This window comes from Lepidochelys kempii, chromosome 6 (genome assembly GCF_965140265.1).
Source record: "Lepidochelys kempii isolate rLepKem1 chromosome 6, rLepKem1.hap2, whole genome shotgun sequence".
NCBI lineage: Eukaryota > Metazoa > Chordata > Testudines > Cheloniidae > Lepidochelys > Lepidochelys kempii.
Window position 1 is genome coordinate 90,185,593 of NC_133261.1, and position 22,033 is coordinate 90,207,625.

Sequence of the window (22,033 nt, forward strand, 5' to 3'; positions counted from 1 at the left end):
GAATACATTTTAGTAGCATTTTCTGAAAATTTATCTCATAAAATTAGTTTGGCTAAAAAGTTTCAACCTGGAAGAACTTGTATGAAAATAAATATTACGGCTTTGCAGATGGCGGAAATACAGAGAAGAATGGAGTCTTTAGAAAGTGAAGCAAAATCTATCCAGTCACAAGTGGCAGAAGTAAGTCAAATATCTGAGGTTTTTGTTCAAATTAGGAAAATCAATTACTAAAATAAATTGTTTCATCACAAATAAATACTCACAGGCATGACTTGACATGAATATCAATACCAGTCTTCTAGGGCTCAGTCCAACTTTTTGGTGTGTGGTAGCTGATTCATTTTACAAAAGAGCGTGGCAGTTACCATTAATTGAAAAGCACAATTACACTTTATTTTGTTAGTACACAATTATAAAACATACACTGCCAAGAAATTTATTGTAAACAGCAACAAGCTATTGGATCTTCAGATATACTGTTGAAGCAGTTTGCTTTTTTTTATTTCATTTAGGCCAAGACCACATTAAAAGTATTTCACATTAATAAAGAGAGACTTGAGACGTCTGTCCAAGATGCAATACAGGAAAACTGTCATCTTCAGGAAAGCGAGAAACAGGTAAGTTCTTCCTAGTTATGTAGTATTGTAGATATGCATGGCAGTTTCCACATAACTAAAGATATGATCCCTGCTCGAAGGAGTTCATCATCAAATTGAACATAACCAAATGATCCTGGAGATCGTGTGTGTGTATATATATTTACACACACACACCACACACAAAATCTCCAGGATATATGTTCACATATATATATATTTTTTGGAATAACTTATTTTAAATACTTTCCTTGGATCTCTCTTGCGCTCTCTCTCTCAAAAGGCTTTATGGAATGTGCATGAGAGAGAGAAGAAACCTTAATAAGTAAAGTGTGAAATACTTGTTCCACCCATAAAGGGCAGCATGAAAAAAAGCAACACTGATATTGAGAGAAGGATACAAAGGGGATGGGAAAAGGTTTTGCTGAGAAAAAAGAGGTTTTTGGAAGAAATGAGAATAAAGATTTAGGCAAGTACATAGTTGAGGTACTCCACAAAAGTGGGCACCAGAAGCTTGAACTTGATTCAGATGACAAAGACAGGGTTTAAATAGGAGAATAACTTAGCAAAGTGGCAGGTGAGGAAAATACTGTTACTGCAGTAGCATTTGGGATGGAATGGAGGAGAGCATTGTAAGAAGTGGGGAGGCCAGATAGGAGGGCACTGGAGTAGTTAGGCAAGAGATAAACCAGGCAGTGAACAAGGATTTTAGTTGCTATAAACCAGAACAGGAATGGTTCATCAGCTTTGTAGTAGAAAAGAAGAGAATAGAGTTCAGAATGACACAGAAGTTGCAGGCGTGGGTGGTGGGTAGGATGTTGGAATGATCAACTAGAGCTGCTCAGAAATGTTCCAACAAAACATTTTTCTATCCGAAAATGGCAATTAGTTAGAACTGAAATGTTCTGCTGAAACATATAGACTTTGACAGAAACCAGTTTGCCAGAAACTTACCTGGTTTCCTGCTCAGCTGCCCAGCTCCTTGGCAGCTTGCCTGGTGGGGAGCTTGGGAGTAAGGGCTTCTTGGCAGCCAGCCTGGTTAGTTGCTGGGGAACCTGGGCTTCCAGGACTTCCTGGCTTCACCACAGCCCACCAGGAGGGCTTCTGCAGAGCTGGGGTGCTAGGATTGCCGGGACCATTTAAACAAATTCCATTTTGGTTCTTCTGAAATGGAATCTTTTGAAAATGTTCGACAGAAAACTTTTCATATCAGATTTTCTGTTTTAATTCAGAACAGTATTTTTGGAAATGTAAAATTTTCCGTGGAAGGGAAATTCTGGTTCTCGCAAATCTCTGTTATCAACAGTGAGAATGGAAGTGTGGTGGTGGTAGAAGATGAGATTCATTTTTTGATAAGTTGTTGGTATAACAGACAAACATATGTCGTATGCAAGAGTGAACAGAGAAGTAGTTGATTGGAAGTAATCATTGTAGAGAGGGTATTGGATCAGGTAACTTGGTTATAAGGAAAAGAGGAGACCATTGGAAGAAAATTATTCTCGTGTACTTTATTTGCTTTAAGTCCATTCCTTTGGTCTTTATTCCTAATTGTACCCTTTATTGTACTCGAAATAATATACTAAGGTCAGAGAAGCAGTGCCTAATTAAAAAAGTGAACAGACCAGCGTCTTTTTATCTTTGTGACATGAATATCTTGTTGCTGTTTCACTTTTTTGAACCCAGAGGAGTTTGAATGAGGACGTTCTTTTGCTGCTTCTCCTCCGTAGAAAGGGACCTTTAAGTAAGACCATACTAAATGTTGAAAATGACATAACTTTAATCATTTTACAAACATCAAAATCTGTTTCCATAAGGTCATAATTGACTCCTTTACAGTAATCACTTTGGAATTCCTTCTAGGTAAAATAAACTTGCATGACACATTCAAGATCAGGACATCTAGTGTACTTAGGGTTTTGTGTTCACATTTTTAATGAAGTTGCATGCTGCGACTTCTTTCACTCTTGTATCATATTTGGTGTACTCCCTGTGGGGGGGAAAAAGACCTTACCAATAGACCAATCAGAAAAGGAAATGAAAATTGTCTGTTTTGCTTGTTTTTCTTCCCTAATGAAAACATTGTAAGCAAATAATTTGGTTTTCTTTAGTAGAATATACACATCCTTTTTTTTTCTTACCTTTTTTAAAGATGGAATTTCATTTTCACTCAAAAGGTAACAAAAGTGTGTTTTTGTTCATGGAAATCAGTATACTTTCTTCCTTGGTCTTATACACAAATGGGTCATAATCCTCTGGCACATCATTGCCATAACTATAACAGATCTGCTACCCTCTGAATAGATTTAATGATATGCCAAAGACAGGATTAAACATCTTAGTTTGAACAAGACAACTGTTTATAAACATTTATTATACTATTTTTTTTCTAATTTGAACGCTAGGAAAGCGTGCTGCCTTAGCTCACTGCAAAATCCTTGTCCTTTCCATCTGCTATAATCCTTACGGTGTACAAGAATCAGCTTTGGTTCACTGTTTCTTTGACTCTTGTTAGAATGTATTTTTAAAGTTTAGTTGCTTATCAGTGAAGGGGATTTAGTGATAACGGCAGTGTTGGAATAATGAAAACTTTCTCTTCATTTTTCACTTGTCTAATTTGACTAGTGTATGACTTTTATTACTTGAAAGGGCACATACCGTGTCAGGTGACTGTTGTCATTCACTTCATTTTATCACATAAAGAGGCTTGGCAGAATTAAATTTTGTATATTTTTAAAATAATTTTGGTGGACAAATCAATGGTTATTTTTAAGCATTTTTTTCTATTTTCCCATGGGTGTGAAAATGTAAATGCGGGGGAATCAGACAATATCTAATGAAAGCAGATGTTAAGATTCAAAAAGTTAAAGCTTTAACTGTTTAAATTATAAATTGTCAACATCATGTGTCAAGATATACAGAATAAATAATCTTAAATCAAACTCTGTTCTCAGGCAACAGTTTTCTTTCTTTGGCTTTCTGTAAATTTCTGTTATCAATGGAAATACCTTTTGTTTTGTGTGTATGGTGAAATGGACATTTACTGATTCTGATAAAAATCTAATCCTTCCAGGTTTATACACCACCTCTGTTTTATTATGTCTTTGCATTGCTTATCTTTGGCAAGCTGAAGTTTAGGCTTGCTTGTATTCTTGCGTGAGGGTTCCCCTGTTTAACGCCATCTACATAGAATTGAGTGTTCTTTGATTAAAATGGATGAGTCACTCCACTCTGTAAACCTGGTATGTTTAAAGATTCCAGCTGGAGGATGAACAATAGGCTCTCAGAATCTTTCAAAAGATTCATTTAATAGTTTCTTGAGGTTTTTATATTAAATATGCAGTTTTTAAAGAACAAATTTGCTTTAGTTCTCATAATATGCAGATGTGGTTTAATTAGCTGACATATTGCAATTCCATTTATTTTAACAAACTTGGTAGTCTGTCTATTCCTTGTTTTTTGCAGGACGCTTCTGAAAATGAAATATTCCTGTAAAATTGTTAATGTAGTCCCAAAACTTGCACAACCTGGCTGCCCTTCTAATTTAACAAAAGGCTAGTTACAGTATTTTTAGTATTTAGGGTCTGCTTACATAGAGTACTCATGACTTTGATTAGTAGCAACATGTCCCTTTAAATATATTTTAACCATATGGTATTAGGTGGAAAAAAATAATTGTTAGGAAAAAATCTGTGGGTTATGTGATGAATTAAATAGCTACCCCATTTATTTTATTCAATGGAGAACTTCCAAGATAGAAATAAAAGCATTAATGGTACACTTCCCTCTCTCAGTTTTGTTAGGGTGAAAAGGGAACAAGTGCTGTAGCTTAAGGAGAGAGTATGGGAAATTAATGTCTTTTCACTTCAACCTATTCCCAGGAATCTGTGGATGATTAGCCAAAAACTCAATATTTTATTTTAATTGGCTTCTTTACATTCTGTATGTTTTATCTAAAACGATGATTGAAGTATTCAGCTAAACTTGCTTTTAGATATCCTAGTAACTAATTACACTAGAGAGCTAGTGCAGCTGACAATAATGTAGAGAACAGGACAATAATATAAAATGTTTCACTGAGCTCTTCAACATTACACAATCTTAAGTTCTGTTTAGTTCTCATGGACAGGTGGTGGTGGGGTTTCAAGACACTCACCCGAGATATGCTGCCTATCAGTACAGTGTACATATGGCTAATTATTGTTGAAATGTGAAAAACATTGAGAGGTTATTCCTGATTTTCAACTTGTGATAGATTCTTTATTGATCTGGTGCACTTTTTTTTTTTTTTAAAGCTGTTACAAGAGGCTGAAGGATGGGGTGAACGATTTAGTGAATTAAATGAACAAACAAAAATCTTTGAATTGTCTAAAGCAGATATGGAGGAAGCTCTGAAAAACAAGGAAAGTCAAGTCAAGGTAGATTGCTATATTTAACACCGACTTTTTTCTGTTATAGGAGATTCTAAATATTAGGGTGAAAAGATGTTAAGCTGTCCCAATTTGTTTCTTGCATTAACTTATTTTTAGTTCTTCTTATTCTCCTCCTCCACCCCCTGACCCTCCCTGGGCAAACAAAGCTGCTTGGGTTGAGGTTTGAATTCATTGAGTCCATTGGGACACTGTCCAAAGGCTACAGACTCCTAGAATCTAAAATTTGAAATAAATAGGAATATTTGCAGTCTAAAAGATTCTTCACTTTGAAGACACTTTATATGTATAAAAAATACAGAACTCTTCAAATATCCCAGTGAGCATCATTAAGAACCTTTAGTGGTGCCCCCCGTTGTAGTGCTTCTTGCCTGTGTTTTAATTGGTAAGTAGTGGAACACGTAGAATCCTAGATAGCTAGCCAGCTAATTTGATTTATTAATGAGAAATTAATAAAGTACAGGTTTCAGAGTAGCAGCTGTATTAGGCTGTATCCGCAAAAAGAACAGAAGCATTTATGGCACCTTAGAGACTAACAAATTTATTACAGCATAAGCTTTGGTGGGCTACAGCCCACTTCATCCGATGCATAGAATGGAACATATAGTAAGAAGATAGACCAACACACACACGCACACAAGTTGGAAAGAGGCTAATTAGTTAAGATGAGCTATTATCAGCAGGAAAAAAAAAACTTTTGTAGTGATAATGAAGATGGCCCATTTAGACAGTTGACAAGAAGTGTGATTAACAAATTTATTAGAGCATAAGCTTTCCTGGGCTACAGCCCACTTTCATCGGATGCATAGAATGGGGCCGGTTTTGTTCAATATCTTCATAAATGATCTGGAGGATGGTGTGGATTGCACTCTCAGCAAATTTGAGGTTGATACTAAACTAGGAGGAGTGGTAGATACGCTGAAGGGCAGGGATAGGATACAGAGGGACCTAGACAAATTGGAGGATTGGGCCAAAAGAAATCTGATGAGGTTCAATAAGGATAAGTGCAGGGTCTTGCACTTAGGACGGAAGAACCCAATGCACAGCTACAGACTAGGGACCGAATGGCTAGGCAGCAGTTCTGCGGAAAAGGACCTAGGGGTGACAGTGGACGAGAAGCTGGATATGAGTCAGCAGTGTGCCCTTGTTGCCAAGAAGGCCAATGGCATTTTGGGATGTATAAGTAGGGGCATAGTGAGCAGATTGAAGGACGTGATCGTTCCCCTCTATTCGACATTGGTGAGGCCTCATCTGGAGTACTGTGTCCAGTTTTGGGCCCCACACTACAAGAAGGATGTGGATAAATTGGAGAGAGTCCAGCGAAGGGCAACAAAAATGATTAGGGGTCTGGAACACATGACTTATGAGGAGAGGCTGAGGGAACTTTGATTGTTTAGTCTGCAGAAGAGAAGAATGAGGGGGGATTTGATAGCTGCTTTCAACTATCTGAGAGGTGGTTCCAGAGAGGATGGTTCTAGACTATTCTCAGTGGTAGAAGAGGACAGGACAAGGAGTAATGGTCTCAAGTTGCAGTGGGGGAGGTTTAGGTTGGATATTAGGAAAAACTTTTTCACTAGGAGGGTGGTGAAACACTGGAATGCGTTACCTAGGGAGGTGGTGGAATCTCCTTCCTTAGAAGTTTTTAAGGTCAGGCTTGACAAAGCCCTGGCTGGGATGATTTAATTGGGGATTGGTCCTGCTTTGAGCAGGGGGTTGGACTAGATGACCTCCTGAGGTCCCTTCCAACCCTGGTATTCTATGATTCTATGATAACTCACACCTTCTTGTCAGCTGTCTAAATGGGCCATCTTGATTATCACTACAGAAGTGTTTTTTCTCCTGCTGATAATAGCTCATCTTACCTAATTAGCCGCTCACAGTTTGTATGGCAACTTCCAATTTATCTCTGTGTGTTTGTGTACTATATGTTTGTTCCATTCTATGCATCCGATGAAGTGGGCTGTAGCCCATGAAAGCTTATGCTCTAATAAATTTGTTAGTCTCTCTAACATGCCACAAGAACTCCTGTTCTTTAATAAAGTACAGTAAAAAGTTGAAAATATGACTTGGTGTGGTAGTCAAAGTTTCACTGCCTGTATTTCATTTTGGATTTTAATTTTATTTATTTTTGGTAATATCTAGTCATTGACAGAATGTTTATTGAAGATGAAAGACTGGAGCACAGCAATAGGAGAAGACAACACTGAAGATAACCACTGGGATGTTGATATAACAGAAAATGGTGAGCTTTTAGGTACAATCTGGACAACTTCTTTTCTAAGCCCTCCCCCCCCCCCCCAAAAAAAAAAGGTTAATTGGGAAAAGAGAATAACTAGACCTTACACAAAGCTTGTAATTAAATTAATTTGTTAAAGGTAGAAGCTGGATTTCTTAACCCTGCATTCTAATATGGTTTGCAAATGTGCTCCTCTAGAATACTAAACGCATCCTGCATTGCCATTTTTTCCTCAGTCAGCTCAGCTGATGCTTAATCAGCTGGGGAAGAAATCCGCCTGTGTTAATATGTCAGAAGAGCGTCAGCTTTAATTTTTCCTTTCCACACTGAGAGTGTCACTCTCACTTAGCTTTGGCTTCCACCACACTAAGCACAATTTTTATGAAAAATATATTCAGTAATTAGGAGTAGTACGTGTACATTCCAGTCAAAACATATCACAGTGCTGTTTGTGATTTCACTGTTCTTTTTGTTTATGCTCTTAATTAGATGATCAGCAGAAACGAACTATAAAGAAGTTGATCTATGCTGCTAAGGTATGTAGTCACACTTTATGATGTACTGATTTTAAAAGTTTGGAGGGAAGAGGTCAGAATAAAAATGAGGAATAAAGAAAACTGCTATTTACTAGATGTAACACCATGATGGCATGTACTTTAATGGACATATATAATTGTATCAACGTAAACAAAGTTCAGGGTGTCTGTTTTTTCTAAATATTTTTTACAATACTTAAACAATCTTAATTGACACTTTTTTTTCTTTGCCAGGGTCTAGAATGAATGCAACCTGCCCTGTCCTTCTGAAATAGGGTATTAGCTGATTGCATTTCCAAGCAGTAATCAATTAACGTTACAGCCATAACATAACATTCTGACTTTAGTATTGTATTATCTGAGAAATACAGTCAAGTAGAATTGAGTCTTTTTCCTGCAGTAATGTTCTCACACTTAATTCCTTTTTTATTTTAATATAGTTAAATGCTTGTTTAAAAACTCTGGAAGTAGAAAGAAATCAAGTATATTTAAAATTGGCAGATGAAGATAAAGCTAAAGAAGAACTTACAGGTAATTAGATTATTTTGTTTTAAAATAACGGATATTTTTAAATAAGAGAAGCTATTCATGTCCTTAAATAACTCTGGCTTATTCATTCAGTTTTTGTGGAAAAAATATTAAGTTTACAGTAATAGCTAAAAATCCATTAAATCTGAATTGAAGTGACTTCACTAGTTCTAAAAATTTGGTCTTAAAAGATTGAGTGGCTAAAACTACAGCAATAATATAGACTTGATATGCCATTTTTAATTTGTTACCCCAGTTCACTGTTGAAAATGCAACAGTTTCCACTAAAAATAAATATACTGAAAATCTTTTTTCAATATTGCTATTGAAAATATGTTTAATGGCTTTCATTGGTGTCTTTAATTGTGAAACTCATTTCTAATAAAGTTCATTATATAATATAAGCGATTAGTTCATTATATTTAGTTGGAATACAACATTACTTTCTTCTAAAAATACTCTTGCCTGGAAAGTACATAGTCACCTCTTTTCCTTTGGACAAAATCTACAAAGATTTCATTCTAAGGAAATATATTTTTAAAATAAAATTAGTGCAACTTTATACATCTTGCATCTAATTAGCCAATGCCTTTAACCTAAATAACAACACTATCAACAGAAAATTGGACTCAATTTAAAATGCCATATGCCTGATGGCCTTTTGGATTATTCTGTCCTCTAATGCAGCAGTTTTTCCCCCGACAACTTTTAAGGGTCTCCTATGCTGACTCATCAAATTGATGTCCTTCTAGACTGACAGTAGCCTTTTTCCCGATTTGAGCCTTTGAACTTCAGAGGCTTAAATATATTGAAAGGAAGCATGGTTTGCAACTGAATAAATAAGGAGATTCACATTTAAATTATCTCCTTGCTCCATGTTGTTAACTATCATGATGCTTCAGGGTTAACCCCAACTGGGATGAATGGGGCATTTCTACACTTCTGTGAACTACTGTTCATGCTGCTTGTCATCTTGAGCACACTTAAACAAATAATAATAATAGAAAACCTAAAAATTTAGACTATGGATCTCAAAATGGCATCCTCCAGAGAAAAGTTCTGACTTTCTGAGCCATTCCAACAACAGATGGGGAAACAGAGCTTAAGTAACTAAGCCAAAGTCATATCAAGTATGTGTTAAATCTGGAAGAAGTATTCAGAACTCCTGACTCCCTGTCCTGTACTAAGACCAGTAAGCAGTACTGTTTCTCAATTGTGCAGTCTGTGGAAATATATCACAATGCAAAAAACTAAACCGTATTCTGTGGACTGTAGGGAGATGTTTCCCTACGTTATTTCCCAAATGTCAAACAGGCCTTCATTAATAAAACTTTAAAGTCCTTGACTTGCAATGTTTTTTACTTTCTAAAATGTTCTGATTTTGTTTTAACTTCATAAAGTGTGCACGTTATTCAGCTGTCTCTAACTTTGACAGAACGCATTGAAAACCTCCAACGTGAGCAAGTCTCCTTGCAGTCTGAAAATGCACATTTTGAAAGTGAACTTCAAAAGCTTCAACAAAAGCTTAAAGTAATGACAGAGCTATATCAAGAAAATGAAATGAAATTACACAGGTACGGATACCGCTATGTTTTTACATTAAGCATTTAATGATTGATTAAGGGAAGATTGGGAAGTCATTTTGACTTTTCAATTTAAATGTGTCAACAAATTTACAATTTGTGGAAAGATAATTGTCATAACTGTAGTTTATATCAACCAGATTCCTTATAATTTGGCTGAAAGTACAGTATACATATGAAAACCTGAGCATTTGTGGTAAACTGATATATAGCTGAATAAACAAATAGATTTTTACATCTTTGTTTTTAGATTCGGATGTGATTATTATTTATTTATTTTTTTGAAGTGATGGATGAAATATATTGGGAAAGTCCATGATACTAATCTTGAAATGCTTGTATAAGAAGGGACTGTATACCTCTTGTGTATTTAACACTGTAACTGTTTATGGGAACAGGTGAGGGGTATTTATTTTTAAATGTGCTTGTGTGCAAAAGTGTGTTGTACCAATTAGACAATTATAGCCTATTTCAGCTGGTTAAAGAGCTAACCTTTACAGTAGAACCTCAGAGTTACGAACTGACCAGTCAACCACACACCTCATTTGGAACTGGAAACACACAATCAGGCGGCAGCAGCAGAGACGGAAAAAAAACAAACGACCCCCCACCAAATTTAGTATAGTACTGTTAAACATAAACTACTAAAAAATAAAGGAAAAGCAGCATTTTTCTTCTGCATAATAAAGTTTCAAAGCTGTATTAAAATCAATGTTCAGTTGTAAACTTTTGAAAGAACAACCATATGTTTTGTTCAGTTTTATGAACATTTCAGAGTTACGAATAACCTCCATTCCTGAGGGGTTTGTAACTCTGAGGTTCCTGTATTTACTTACAATGGCCAACACAACTTTGGGCCGGCAAAAACTAGCATCCTGGGAAGTATAATACATTTTAAAAATGTTGTAATTATGGATAAACTGGACTTTTGTTTAGAGAAGAGGGAATAGTAAAATTTTCAAAGGCACTTAAGTCACTTTTGAAACTTCAACAGACCTATTATGTGTTTAACTCTATCAGTTGGCTAGGACAGTCATTCAGTAGTGAAATAGCAAGGTGACAATTGCAAACTGTACTGACATTTCTCAGAAAAAATGATTAAATATGCATCAGTCATTGGTTTGCATAGCGCACTATATACGTGAATTTGGGGAGAGGCTAGGGCATGACTAGTAGTTCAACATTTATGCAGCCTAGTGGCCAAGAACCCATGTGTAGGGGAGAATGGTTAATGGTTCCTATTCTAGCCTGTGGGCTGAATGTTCTGCAGAGCTGCCTTATGTGCATCAGAGTTAATTTGAGTGCAGTGATAGTCCTGGTATTACTTTTACTGTTCCAGATTTTAATAATTAATGGCTAATGAGCTATGTAAACAAATTTTAAAACACTATACTTACACACCACAACCTCTTTCTGCTTCTGTGGGTGAATATCACACTAAATAATCTCTTTGCTGAGAGAATAACTGCAAAATTATTATTTGAGGTACAGCTAACCATACTGTCTGTGTGTTTAAAGGAAACTAACAGTAGAGGAGAGAGAGCGGTTACAGAAAGAAGAAAAACTCTCTAAAGTAGATGAGAAAATTAATCATGCTGCAGAAGAACTAAACAGTTACAGGTATTTACTGTTGGTGTTTTCTCTACAGTTTACAAAATCCACAAGAGACTTAGTAAATTTACTTATTATAATGCATTGTTACACAATATATTCTGTCATAGTGTTCCCCCCCACAAAAAATGTCCATGCTTTTTATAGTTATCCTAGCTTAAACAAATGAAGAGTGTGTGTGTGTGTGATAGGATAAATACACATGACACTCAAGTGCCCAGTGGCAGGCTCTCTCTCTTCTTCCATCAGTGTGTAGAATCTAAAATTTTGTATTCTTATAATGGGTCACTCCATTTTGTTTGCAAAGCAGGGTAGGTAGGATAGTTTGTCTTTGAGGTTCCCAAAGTATGGCATGATTCTTCAGCCTTTACTCCCCTTGGAAGTTGGTGACTTTTTGAGCACAATTTGATGACTTTAGAACAGGATTCTCGACCTTTTTTCTTTCTGAGGCCCCCCCACAACATGCTATAAAAACTCCATGGCCCACCTGTGCCACAATAACTGCATATAAAAGCCAGGGCCGGCTTTAAGGGGTAGCAAGCTGGGAAATTGCCTGGGGCCCCATGCCGTCGGGGGCACTGTGAGCTAAGTTGCTCAGGCTTCTGCTTCAGCCCCATGCAGTGGGACTCTGGATTTCTGCTGTGGGCCCCAGCAAGTCTAAGACTGGTCCTGCTTGGTGGACCCCCTGAAACCTGCTCGTGGCCACCCCAGCGAGCCCCGGACCCTGGTTGAGAACCACTGCTTTAGAAGGTTCTGCTGATCAGTTAATTGATTAAAGCAGTTCCTAGAATAATGTTGCCATTCTTGATGTTAGTACCCTAAAGAGTAAACAAAAATGCTCAGTTCAAAACACAATCTGTCCTTTCATATTTAGGCAAAATATGAAGTAGGAGGGAAATTTTATTTTAAAGTTTCAAAGAGGATATTGCAGATAGTGGAACATAATTAAATTCTGTGCTTACCTTGGGTCTAATCTTTTGGGTGTGCCTGAGCTGTGTTTAACACAGGGCCTGAAGGAGGATGTAGGTGTGGGTGGGAGGGTTGAAGAAAAATGGCCTTATATCACCTTTTTATGTACCCTTTTCCTGGGTCATTTTGGTCCCTAGTGCAACTTGTAGCAATCCTTAAGTCTCTAATGACCCTCAAGGGGCAACTCTGGCAGCTGGTAACTGCAGGTATGCAAAAATGCACTGCCTATACTAGGTGCTGCAAAGAGTAGGGCTGACTCTGTGGGCTCTACATCACTGGAGGAATTCCCCTATGCCAGAGAAATCTTCAGCTTGTCACTTAGACCACCTTTTCCAGTCTTCTTTGCACCACTTCAACAGGGCCTAGGATCTATCTCTCCTCCCCACTCCCCTCTTCTTATTCATCCTTTTTTAAGTTGGCCTTGGTCATAGGTAACAATAGTGTTGTTTGTGTATAAACTCAGAGTTACTCATTTGCAGTGTCACTATCTGTGGTGGTATTCATATTTAAAATTGTATTCTCTAACATTTTTATTACAGACAACGAGCAAAAGATCTAGAAGAAGAGCTAGACAGAACCATTCATTCTTATCAGAGTCAGGTATATACTTTACATTGACTTAACTGGCATTTTGCCATACTCAGGAATAATACAATTGACTTTCAACTTGAAACTACCACTTTAAAGATGCTTGCAGTGCTTTTATTTGGTTAATGTCATCAGACATACCTTAATATAAATTACAATTAGCAAAGACTACCAAGTGGGTGGTATTTTTGAGTAAGAGTATAACTTCTCAGTTTAAACTCTGGGGGCCTGTTTATTTTGTATCAGAAAATAGCCTTGAAGTCTTAATTTATTTTTTTGGGTCAGATGAATAACTTATTTTAAATGTATTCTAATGCATATCTCTCTCTAATAGATTACTTCACATGAGAAAAAAGCTCACGATAACTGGGTAAGTTCCAAATATTAAAATTTCTCAGCTCTGTTATGGAAAAATTACAGTGCTCTTCAAACTGCTGAACAGACTGCCTTATACCTTGACTTTAGTGGAGTGTTTACAGACAAAACTATTCATTAAATATTTTTGTTAGTAGGTTTCTGAATGACAAATCTTTTGGTTTTTTTTTATCAGATAAAATAGCTGTAGTAATTAAACCAAGTCTCTTTTAATTCTGCCAGAATGTTACAAAATCACTTGCTATATAAATAAATCCACTGGAACAAGATGTTGTTTAACAATTGTTTGATGTTTTGTAAATAAACTTTTTGGCCTTGTTTCAATGCCATTTTAATAAATTCCCTGGCTGTACTGTTCTGCCTTTATCTAATAGTAAAAGACATTTTGTCCTGTGATAACATTCTGCTCAGTTGCTTTTGTTGTTGTTGTAAGAATATAATTGCAAAATCCATTTATCTCTTCTCCTTAAACTAGAAAATGAAAATATCTCACTACTAATAAATATTTCAGTCTTGCAAAGGGGTCTACATAGGAGAGAATCCTATTGATAGGTTTCAGAGTAACCTTGTTAATTGGACTCCGTGCTAGGGTACTCCCCATACTGCCCTAGCTCTTTTTGCAGGTTTTCAAATAGACCTTATTTACGTCTTAAAACTTGCCTGCTTATATTTTGGAGATGCAGTGTAGCCATAATACTTGAATGGTGTGGATTTTTTTTTTGTTTCCCCATGGCCAACTTTAATGTGTGCCTTAAAGAATCTATAAGTCAGGATAGGTAAGGTTAGATTCTGACCTCGAATATTCACATGCAGCTTCCATTGAAATCAGAGTTGTATGCATGTAACCGTGGGAATAGTTTGGCCCTTTGTAAGATAAAATAAGCTCTTTTATTCAAGAAAAGAACAAAAGACCGCATTTCATCCCCTCTTCCCTTCACTGTTAGATACAAACTTAGATTTTTTTCATTTGCTTGCTCTTTCTTTGTTTCAGAAGTAAGTGATAGTGGATGAATTTCAAATAATCTTTTTAGGATTTTTTCATTGTTATTGCACAGTTCTTATGAATACATTAAAAAGAATAATTAACATCTAACATTATTTGATCTTGTTTTAACTTGAGATCTTAAGTTTACACATTTGCTGTCAAGATTACAATAAGTTTATAATGCTTGTTTTGGATTCTATAAGGTCAATAGTATTAGTATTAGTAACTTCTTGGCTTCCTTTGATTTGCACTATTTTTAAATATGGCAAAAATCTGATGTGGAGTGTAGCCTCTTAAGATTCCCAATAAGACTGATTCTAATCATGTGATGTTTTAACAACTGACTTCAGTGGAACTGCTAATAACTTACACTGATTGTGAAAAATACCTAGGAGTTTCAACCTTCCCTAAGTCAGAGTTTCCTAGTATGTGTTTTCTATGTGGATGGTTATTAAAAATATTATGCTGGTTTTTGCTGGTGAAATCCAATATATGTACCTTTTGCACTTTCCTAAAAAGTACATGTGATAATTTCCCCTACACTTTATAGACCTGTTTCATGTTACGAGCAACAGGCCTACAAATTATCAGTTAGAAATACTTACTGGAAATCCAGGAGGTGTACTAGTTATGAAATATTTAATTGAGTAGGTTTTTTTTCCTAAAGCTGACAGCCCGGGCAGCGGAAAGACATCTTAATGATCTGAGAAAAGAAAATGCACACAACAGACAAAAGTAAGTACTGTACTGGATAGATTCTGAACAGTATAATTTAGCTGTAATTTTGATCTTTCAGAAAGAGTGAGTGGAAAAGCATAAAACCAGAACTGACACAGCTACAAATGGGTGTGGGTAAATTATTTTTCAGACTGTGCATGACTTAACATGCCATGGTCCTTCATGTATTTTCAGTAGAATACCCTTAACTAATGAGTCCACAGGTTTGTAGAAATGCAGCTGTTCGCCCTGTCCTGTTTTTCTTCTCTGTGTTAGTAATGTTTTGTGATAATGGAAAACCTTGGATGGGTGGTGGAAACATTTCTGAGTGACTGATACCTCGTAGAAATGGAGAACTGTTGAGAGTCTAGACTGAGCAGGAGTGATTTCTTAGCTACACTACAGTACAAATTGCACCAGCAACAATCAGATTGCACAATGTTCGTAGCATGGTACACCTTCAGTCTCCTCTCCATAGTTAAAATGGTAGAAGGAACATTAGTCCATCTTGGCATAGAAACTGCTGGAGAGAATGTTATTCTGTTTCGGTAATGAAAGAAGAGGATAAATGAAATGTAACTATGGTTATAGTATGTGAATGTAAGATATGGTTAAAAATACTGAAATTAAATACCTGTTTTGAGAAAGATAGCACCAGGAATTTGTTAAATGATCTCCTATATTAACCAGGAACTTTGATTACTGAATGTTTGTACTCTTAAAATTGAGTACTGTTTACTTATTTAATAGACCATTTAAAAATCCTTGAAATGAGGTTTACAGTAACTGAGGATAATGTGATGTTGGGGCTTGTAACATTTGTTTCATTTGTTAATGTGTGAATTACAATTTTTACCTTTCAGTATAAAGGTAGATGAGTATTTTGAGGAATACTTAAATTGATAACTTGTTCTATGTTTGACAGTTATTCTTTGTAATTTATTTCATTAGCTAATGTAATATCTTTGATACCACCTAGGAAATGGAATTCTAGCTTAATTTTATATTTCAATAGAAATGTTGGTGGAGAATGATGGATTTCCAGGAAACTGGTATGATTTTTTTTATAAAGTTAGTAACTTTTTTTGTTCTTCCCATATTTACAGATTAACTGAAATGGAATTTAGATTTGACCTTTTAGAAAAAGATCCTCACGCTCTTGATGTCCCAGTTAGACCATTTGGCAGAGGTACAGTGGAGTTTTTTAAACTCATTTTTTTTGCATTGTAAAATACTACAGGTGTGGTGTGGTGGTGATATTTTGGCTCTCTTCCCCCTCCCCCTCCCCCCCCACCAGCATATTCATAACTGTAAGCACAGCAAGCATTTGTGCATGCAAATATCACCTCTTTTTTTTTTTTTTTTTTAAAGCTGACCCTGAGTGAATACATTATTCTAGATCACTTAAACATTTTTCTACTGGGTATTTAGTCTAAAATAAGAATTTTGAAATGCCTTTGAAATTAGACCACATCGTGAAACATTCTAGAAACATAACAAAACCACCCGATTCATTTCACTTGTGACCCAAGATTTGAATTTAAATTGTGAAAAGTAAACTACTTATGCAGTTTTTAACACTGAATTTGAATATTTTGTTTTAACTGTTCCAGAGCATTCCCCATATGGACCCTCACCCATGGGCCGGCCTTCATCTGAAACAAGAGCTTTTCTTTCCCCGCCAACCTTATTGGAGGGCCCTTTAAGACTTTCACCTATGCTTCCAGGTGGTGGAGGAAGAGGTACAATTCTCAAATTTCAAAACATCTCTATTCTGAATTTCATTCTCCTCTATTAATCTATCTTATCTTTTTTTCTCCTGATGGTAACCTGCAAAAGTATTTAAAAACAGCCAATTCAGTATAAAATGAAATCCCCAGATAAACATGAAAATAATTTTCCCGCTCATTTTTAAAGCAGTCCGTTATGTAATATCGGTAGCAATACTGGATCACTAAACTATGGTATTACTCCTTGTGGCATCACTTTGTACAGAAGTGTAGGGAAACAGGCAAACTTGGTCTCTTTTGGACAGACAGGGATGCTGCCTGAGCCTTTCCTCCTTTACAGAGGTAGAATTCCTGCTCAGTCTCGTTCCACGATCAGCAACAAGAGTTGGTCAGTGACATCATTAGTTTCCTGAAGAGAGTGCTGCTGCTCCCAGCTCAAAGAATAGTGGTCTGAAAATGACAAAGGGAGGGGAGTGCACCTATGCACTCAAACAGTGTGGGACAATCCTAATGGGGCTGGCAAGAAATATGTCTCTCTGGGAAGTGAGGTAGGGCTTGAAGGAAGGATTAGCTCCCCCCCCCCCCCCCCCAAAAAAAAAAATACAAATCTGTGGCAGCCTTTGTTCAGGAGAACACCACTGTCCCACAGATGTAAGAGAGGGAGAGAATCTGTGACTCCCTTCACCTCTGTCTCTCACAAATTCTGTGGTGGTCTTTGCAAACATAAGAGAACTGGAGGAATGGGGATAAGGTGAAGTGTTGCAAGGGAGCTCAGCAGTTTGTTACAATGCAGTGAGAGTGGAAGTCTCTGGTTCATTACTCTTTGCAGAAGCTGCTTCTCCAATTACTACTATTGTGTCTGCCCCAATGACATATTCAGACCCAGCTTGCTTGGAGATGAGATCCTTCTACTTGTGAAGACGAGGAGGAGCAGCAGATCAGCTTAGGATGCTAAACAATCAAAATTCAATTAAAATAGCATTTTAAAATGAATAATTGAGGCCAGCTGCACTTCAAGGTTAACAATTTAAGTTCTTAGAACTTTGAAAATGCAGACTGAAGATGGAAAGTTCGGCCTTAGCTATATCACATTTAAAACCTGGTCTCTTAATTAATAATTTATTGTATAAATAGGAGAAACTGGAATTTTTTATACACCTTTACATTACAAATACCTTCAAATTTGAAGAGAAACAGTACAGTAGTTATTAACAGTTGAATGGTCTCCAGGATGATTTGGTCCTCTCTGGGGGACAGTAGGAAGGAATGAAAGTTTCAACTTGTTCACTTTAAAGTGCAGTTTTACTGTGAAAAGGGACTATGTATGCATAGTCCTGCCTATTTATTTTAGTGACAGAAATAAGTACCTACCATTCATTTCATGCTGCAGAGCCAGTGAAGCTGAGCGAGCAAGATATTTTAAAAGAAATTGGTAACTAAGTTCTGATTGTATAATCTTTTTGTAATTTTGTGTAAGACAGAAAATAGCTTGACTTTCAGATTCCAGGCTGTTTGAGGTGCTGACAGTGAGGAAGGGTAATTGAAACTCAAAATGACATCATGGAGTTTCATATTTGTGTCATTTTTTTTCAGTACAAATCATGCTTTTTTTAAAGGGAAACTAACAACTTACAAGAGTTATTTTATAAAATAATTAATAAAGTAGTTTCACCTACTACTCAGCTCCTGAGTTTTCCTTCCCATTTTTTGTGGTGTTGCCACACTTACAATAAAACTCTCTTTCCCTATTTCTTCTGATCTGTGAAACCAACTTTACATGCTCTAATCTCCTTTGATTCTCTTCTCTTCCGGCTTTTGAAAGTGTTGCTCACTAGAATGGTAGGTTAAAAAAAATTCAGAGTTTTTTTCTTTTAATTTGACCATGTCCCTTCAAGTTGCAGGGGACTGACACTGAGAAGAACTTTTAACAAGAAGGTACCAGCTTCACTGATTGGAATGATAGGAGGATTTATAATATACTTTTTAAAAAGAAGAGGACTCTGAATATATTATAGATTCATCTTTTAAGGAATTAAGCTTTTATTTCTTTAAGCAAACCTTTTAAACACTTTCAGTAAACATGACAACTATGCTGATGCAGCAATTATGGTGAATCATGACAATTCACCTGGTAAATTGTCCTGCTTTAGCTATGCTTCTACCACATACTTAAAGTACTGGCACTTTTTTTCTTACTATTGACAGACAGTGACGTTTGCTGCAACACATTATTAAAATGTTGGAATAAACTGATATCTTATTTCTTTAATAAGGATCAAGAGGAGCAGGGAACCCTGCCATGTATGAAGCTGCTAATGAAAGAGGAGAATTGAGCTCTGACAGGTTATCTGATCCCCACAGAGCACCTTCAGACACTGGGTCCCTATCACCTCCATGGGATAGAGATCGTAGGATAATGCTGCCATCATCAGGTAAATAAATATCCTGGGCCATCAGATATTTGTAAAAATGTAATTATAAGAATATTGGAAACTGATGTGTATTCAGATACTAGCTACGTTTTAAAAAGACATTCACAGTCACTGCTTTCTACCTAACTTTGACATGTAACCCTGCTTTCTGTGCACAAGGGAGAATATGCTGCAACACGTGAACGGTATAATAGTAGGTTCATTCCCCTTGTGCATTGGAGCTCCTCTCCGGAGATGCATGGCTCTGTGATGCACCAAGCATAGGATTATATATATAATGTGTAACTGAGCATTTGGGGGTTAAATTAAATGCAGGTATTTTATTATCGGCTTGTTCTAGGCATTAGAAATTCAAGCTGTGTCTAGTCTGGAAGATTCTATGTTCACTGGAGAAATGGTGAGATCTCAAGAGCTAAGAGAGAGCAGAAGCTGACCCATAGAGGGTATGTCTGCACTAGGAAATGGTGTGGGTTTTTTTTTTTTTTTTTTTAACAAAGAGAGAGTTTAACACATTGTAAAATCCTGTATCTTTGTTAAAAACAAGCTTTTTTCCTAGTGCAGATATACAGACTGCTTAAAACACATGGTTGGGGAAGGGTGCTAAAGTCATTGAAGTTAAACAGGTTTTACTTTTTGATTAAAGGAAAGCTCTGTTAGAGGTTGATTTCACCCTTGCCTCTTCTGTTAAATTGTTAAAGCTCACAGTAAATGTTCTTGATCTCCCATGTGTTCTTTAGCAAAACCAGGGACAACCAACCTTGACATTCCTGATATGTCTAAGTTACAAAGTAAGCATGGGAGAAGTGAGGGGGACACAACCTGTCAGGCCATCTATATACATAATAAAACAGTAAAGGACACAAGCTCAATTCAAAAAGAAATCCAGTTTCAGGTCACCTTTTAGTACATGAGATGAATATGCCATAAATGTTAAGTATTCCAGATTTAATGAAGTAGGACAGTGTCTATACCATGGCCTGCTAAAGTACATGTTGATGTAGTCTTAAAAAAATCAAACTTCATTTATATTGAACATACTGCATATTTTAAAACATATGGTAATTATTCCTGACTAAAGCATGGATCCAGCATGTAGATCAGCTGCTGCATCAGTCATGTTGGGTTCAATTTGCATAGTAAGATTTTTCTGGTATTGTATTCTTAAGCAGCCGTTGAGATCTTATTTTAAATCTGTGTAGAATTCGATGTTTTATTTACCAGAAGTGCAAGTAGTAAGGATGCTCTGCTGGAGACTTACTTTCATTTCTTATTTTATTTTAAGACAATTTTCCTATATTATACACTATCTAATTTTGGATGTTTTGTGAGATTTTAAGAAATCCAAAGAGGAAACAAGCAGACATATAACTTAATTAACAAAAATCCTGAGACTCTCTTTGCTAAATAGACTGCCTCTTGTGATTTAATTGAATGGTAGGTCAGCCATATAATGATCCAACTCTCCCCCCTCGAAGACAAGAAAGACTTTATTCTAATCCTCCAAACTCAGGAAGACTTTCTGGACCAGCAGAACTACGAAGTTATAACATGCAGTCTTTTGATAAAGCAGGTAGGAATTGCTTTAATCTGCTGCCATTATGTGACTGAATGAAAGATAGTACAATTATATAATTATGTAATAAGGTATGGTAGTGGATTACCTGTTAGTTATCATGGCCCAAACCTATAACATAAGATTGTTCTGTTCAGAAACGTATTTCACCATTTGCTAGCCCAGATACTACCTTCCCTATTATCAGGATAGCAATCTATTCCACAGGATGGATTGTGCTCACTGAATGTGCTATTCAATATTTTCTTTGTATCCTCCTCATTCAGTGTGAGGGCCTATGTCTGTTTACAGCATTCAGACTCTGCACTGAATGCAATGTTAATAATTTCCTCATAGGCTTTCCTATGGGACTCATCACTGTAGCATCAAAGTGCTTCACAAATGTTACCACAACACCCATGTGAGCTAAAATGGTATTATCCCCTCTGGAAAATGGGAACTGAGGCACAGAGAGATTAAGACTAAAACTGTCATGTATCCACTAACTTTGGGTGCCCAAATTGAGACCTTTAGGGCCTGATTTTTTCCAAGTACTCACTATTTTCATAGCCCCTGTGATACAGAAGGGCCAGAGAGTAGTGGGAGAGTGCTAGAGGGAAAATATATAAGCTCAAGGCTAATTAAGGCGTGGTTCCCTGTAAACTAGGGAAGATGGCTGCAGGTTAATTGGAGCACCTGCAGTCAATTAAGGCCCTGTTAGGAACCTAATAAACCCCCCTGTGTCAGGCAGATGGAGGAGGAGGAGGAAGGACTGGAGCTTGGAGGTGTGTTGAGAGCTTTGGAAGACTTGAGAATTGGAGTAAGGGAGACCCTGCCCAGCAGGACAGGGAGACTCCCTTCCCCCCAGCATCTAGGGACTGAGGGTAACCCCACCTAAGGGGGACGAGGGTAAGAAACCCACAGGGTTGAGAGGGGCAGGGACTCAGAGCAAGGAGCAAACCCAGAACCCTCCCCCGCTTCCCTCCTCTACCACCTTCCTGGACTAGTAGCGGGGCCCTCGGCACCCAAGAGCAGTGGCAAAGGGTGGCATCTTAGCTCCCTGCCAAGAAAAGCGCAGGACCCACCAGACTAAAATTGGCCATCTTGCCACACCCCTTATATGTTCAAAGCACAGGACCCACTGACTCAGTTACAGCTGAGAGTGCTC

At 36.9% G+C, this 22,033-nt stretch overlaps 1 protein-coding gene across 8 annotated transcripts in view; it reads left to right on the forward strand.

Annotated features, from left to right (window-relative positions):
* The window catches only part of MIA2 (MIA SH3 domain ER export factor 2), a 67,734-nt gene that overhangs the window by 40,660 nt on the left and 5,041 nt on the right, over positions 1-22,033 (forward strand). For 6 of the 8 annotated variants that reach the window (XM_073349108.1, XM_073349111.1, XM_073349112.1 and 3 more), the window contains 15 exons: positions 109-180; positions 513-617; positions 4,889-5,011; positions 7,166-7,277; positions 7,749-7,795; positions 8,236-8,326; positions 9,759-9,897; positions 11,425-11,526; positions 13,026-13,086; positions 13,409-13,444; positions 15,102-15,169; positions 16,258-16,340; positions 16,765-16,893; positions 19,155-19,313; positions 20,752-20,883. In XM_073349108.1, the coding sequence (XP_073205209.1) occupies positions 109-180; positions 513-617; positions 4,889-5,011; positions 7,166-7,277; positions 7,749-7,795; positions 8,236-8,326; positions 9,759-9,897; positions 11,425-11,526; positions 13,026-13,086; positions 13,409-13,444; positions 15,102-15,169; positions 16,258-16,340; positions 16,765-16,893; positions 19,155-19,313; positions 20,752-20,883 (1,459 nt within the window). The remainder of the gene's footprint in view (positions 1-108; positions 181-512; positions 618-4,888; positions 5,012-7,165; positions 7,278-7,748; positions 7,796-8,235; positions 8,327-9,758; positions 9,898-11,424; positions 11,527-13,025; positions 13,087-13,408; positions 13,445-15,101; positions 15,170-16,257; positions 16,341-16,764; positions 16,894-19,154; positions 19,314-20,751; positions 20,884-22,033) is intronic. The other 2 variants (XM_073349109.1, XM_073349110.1) reach the window with 2 other exon arrangements.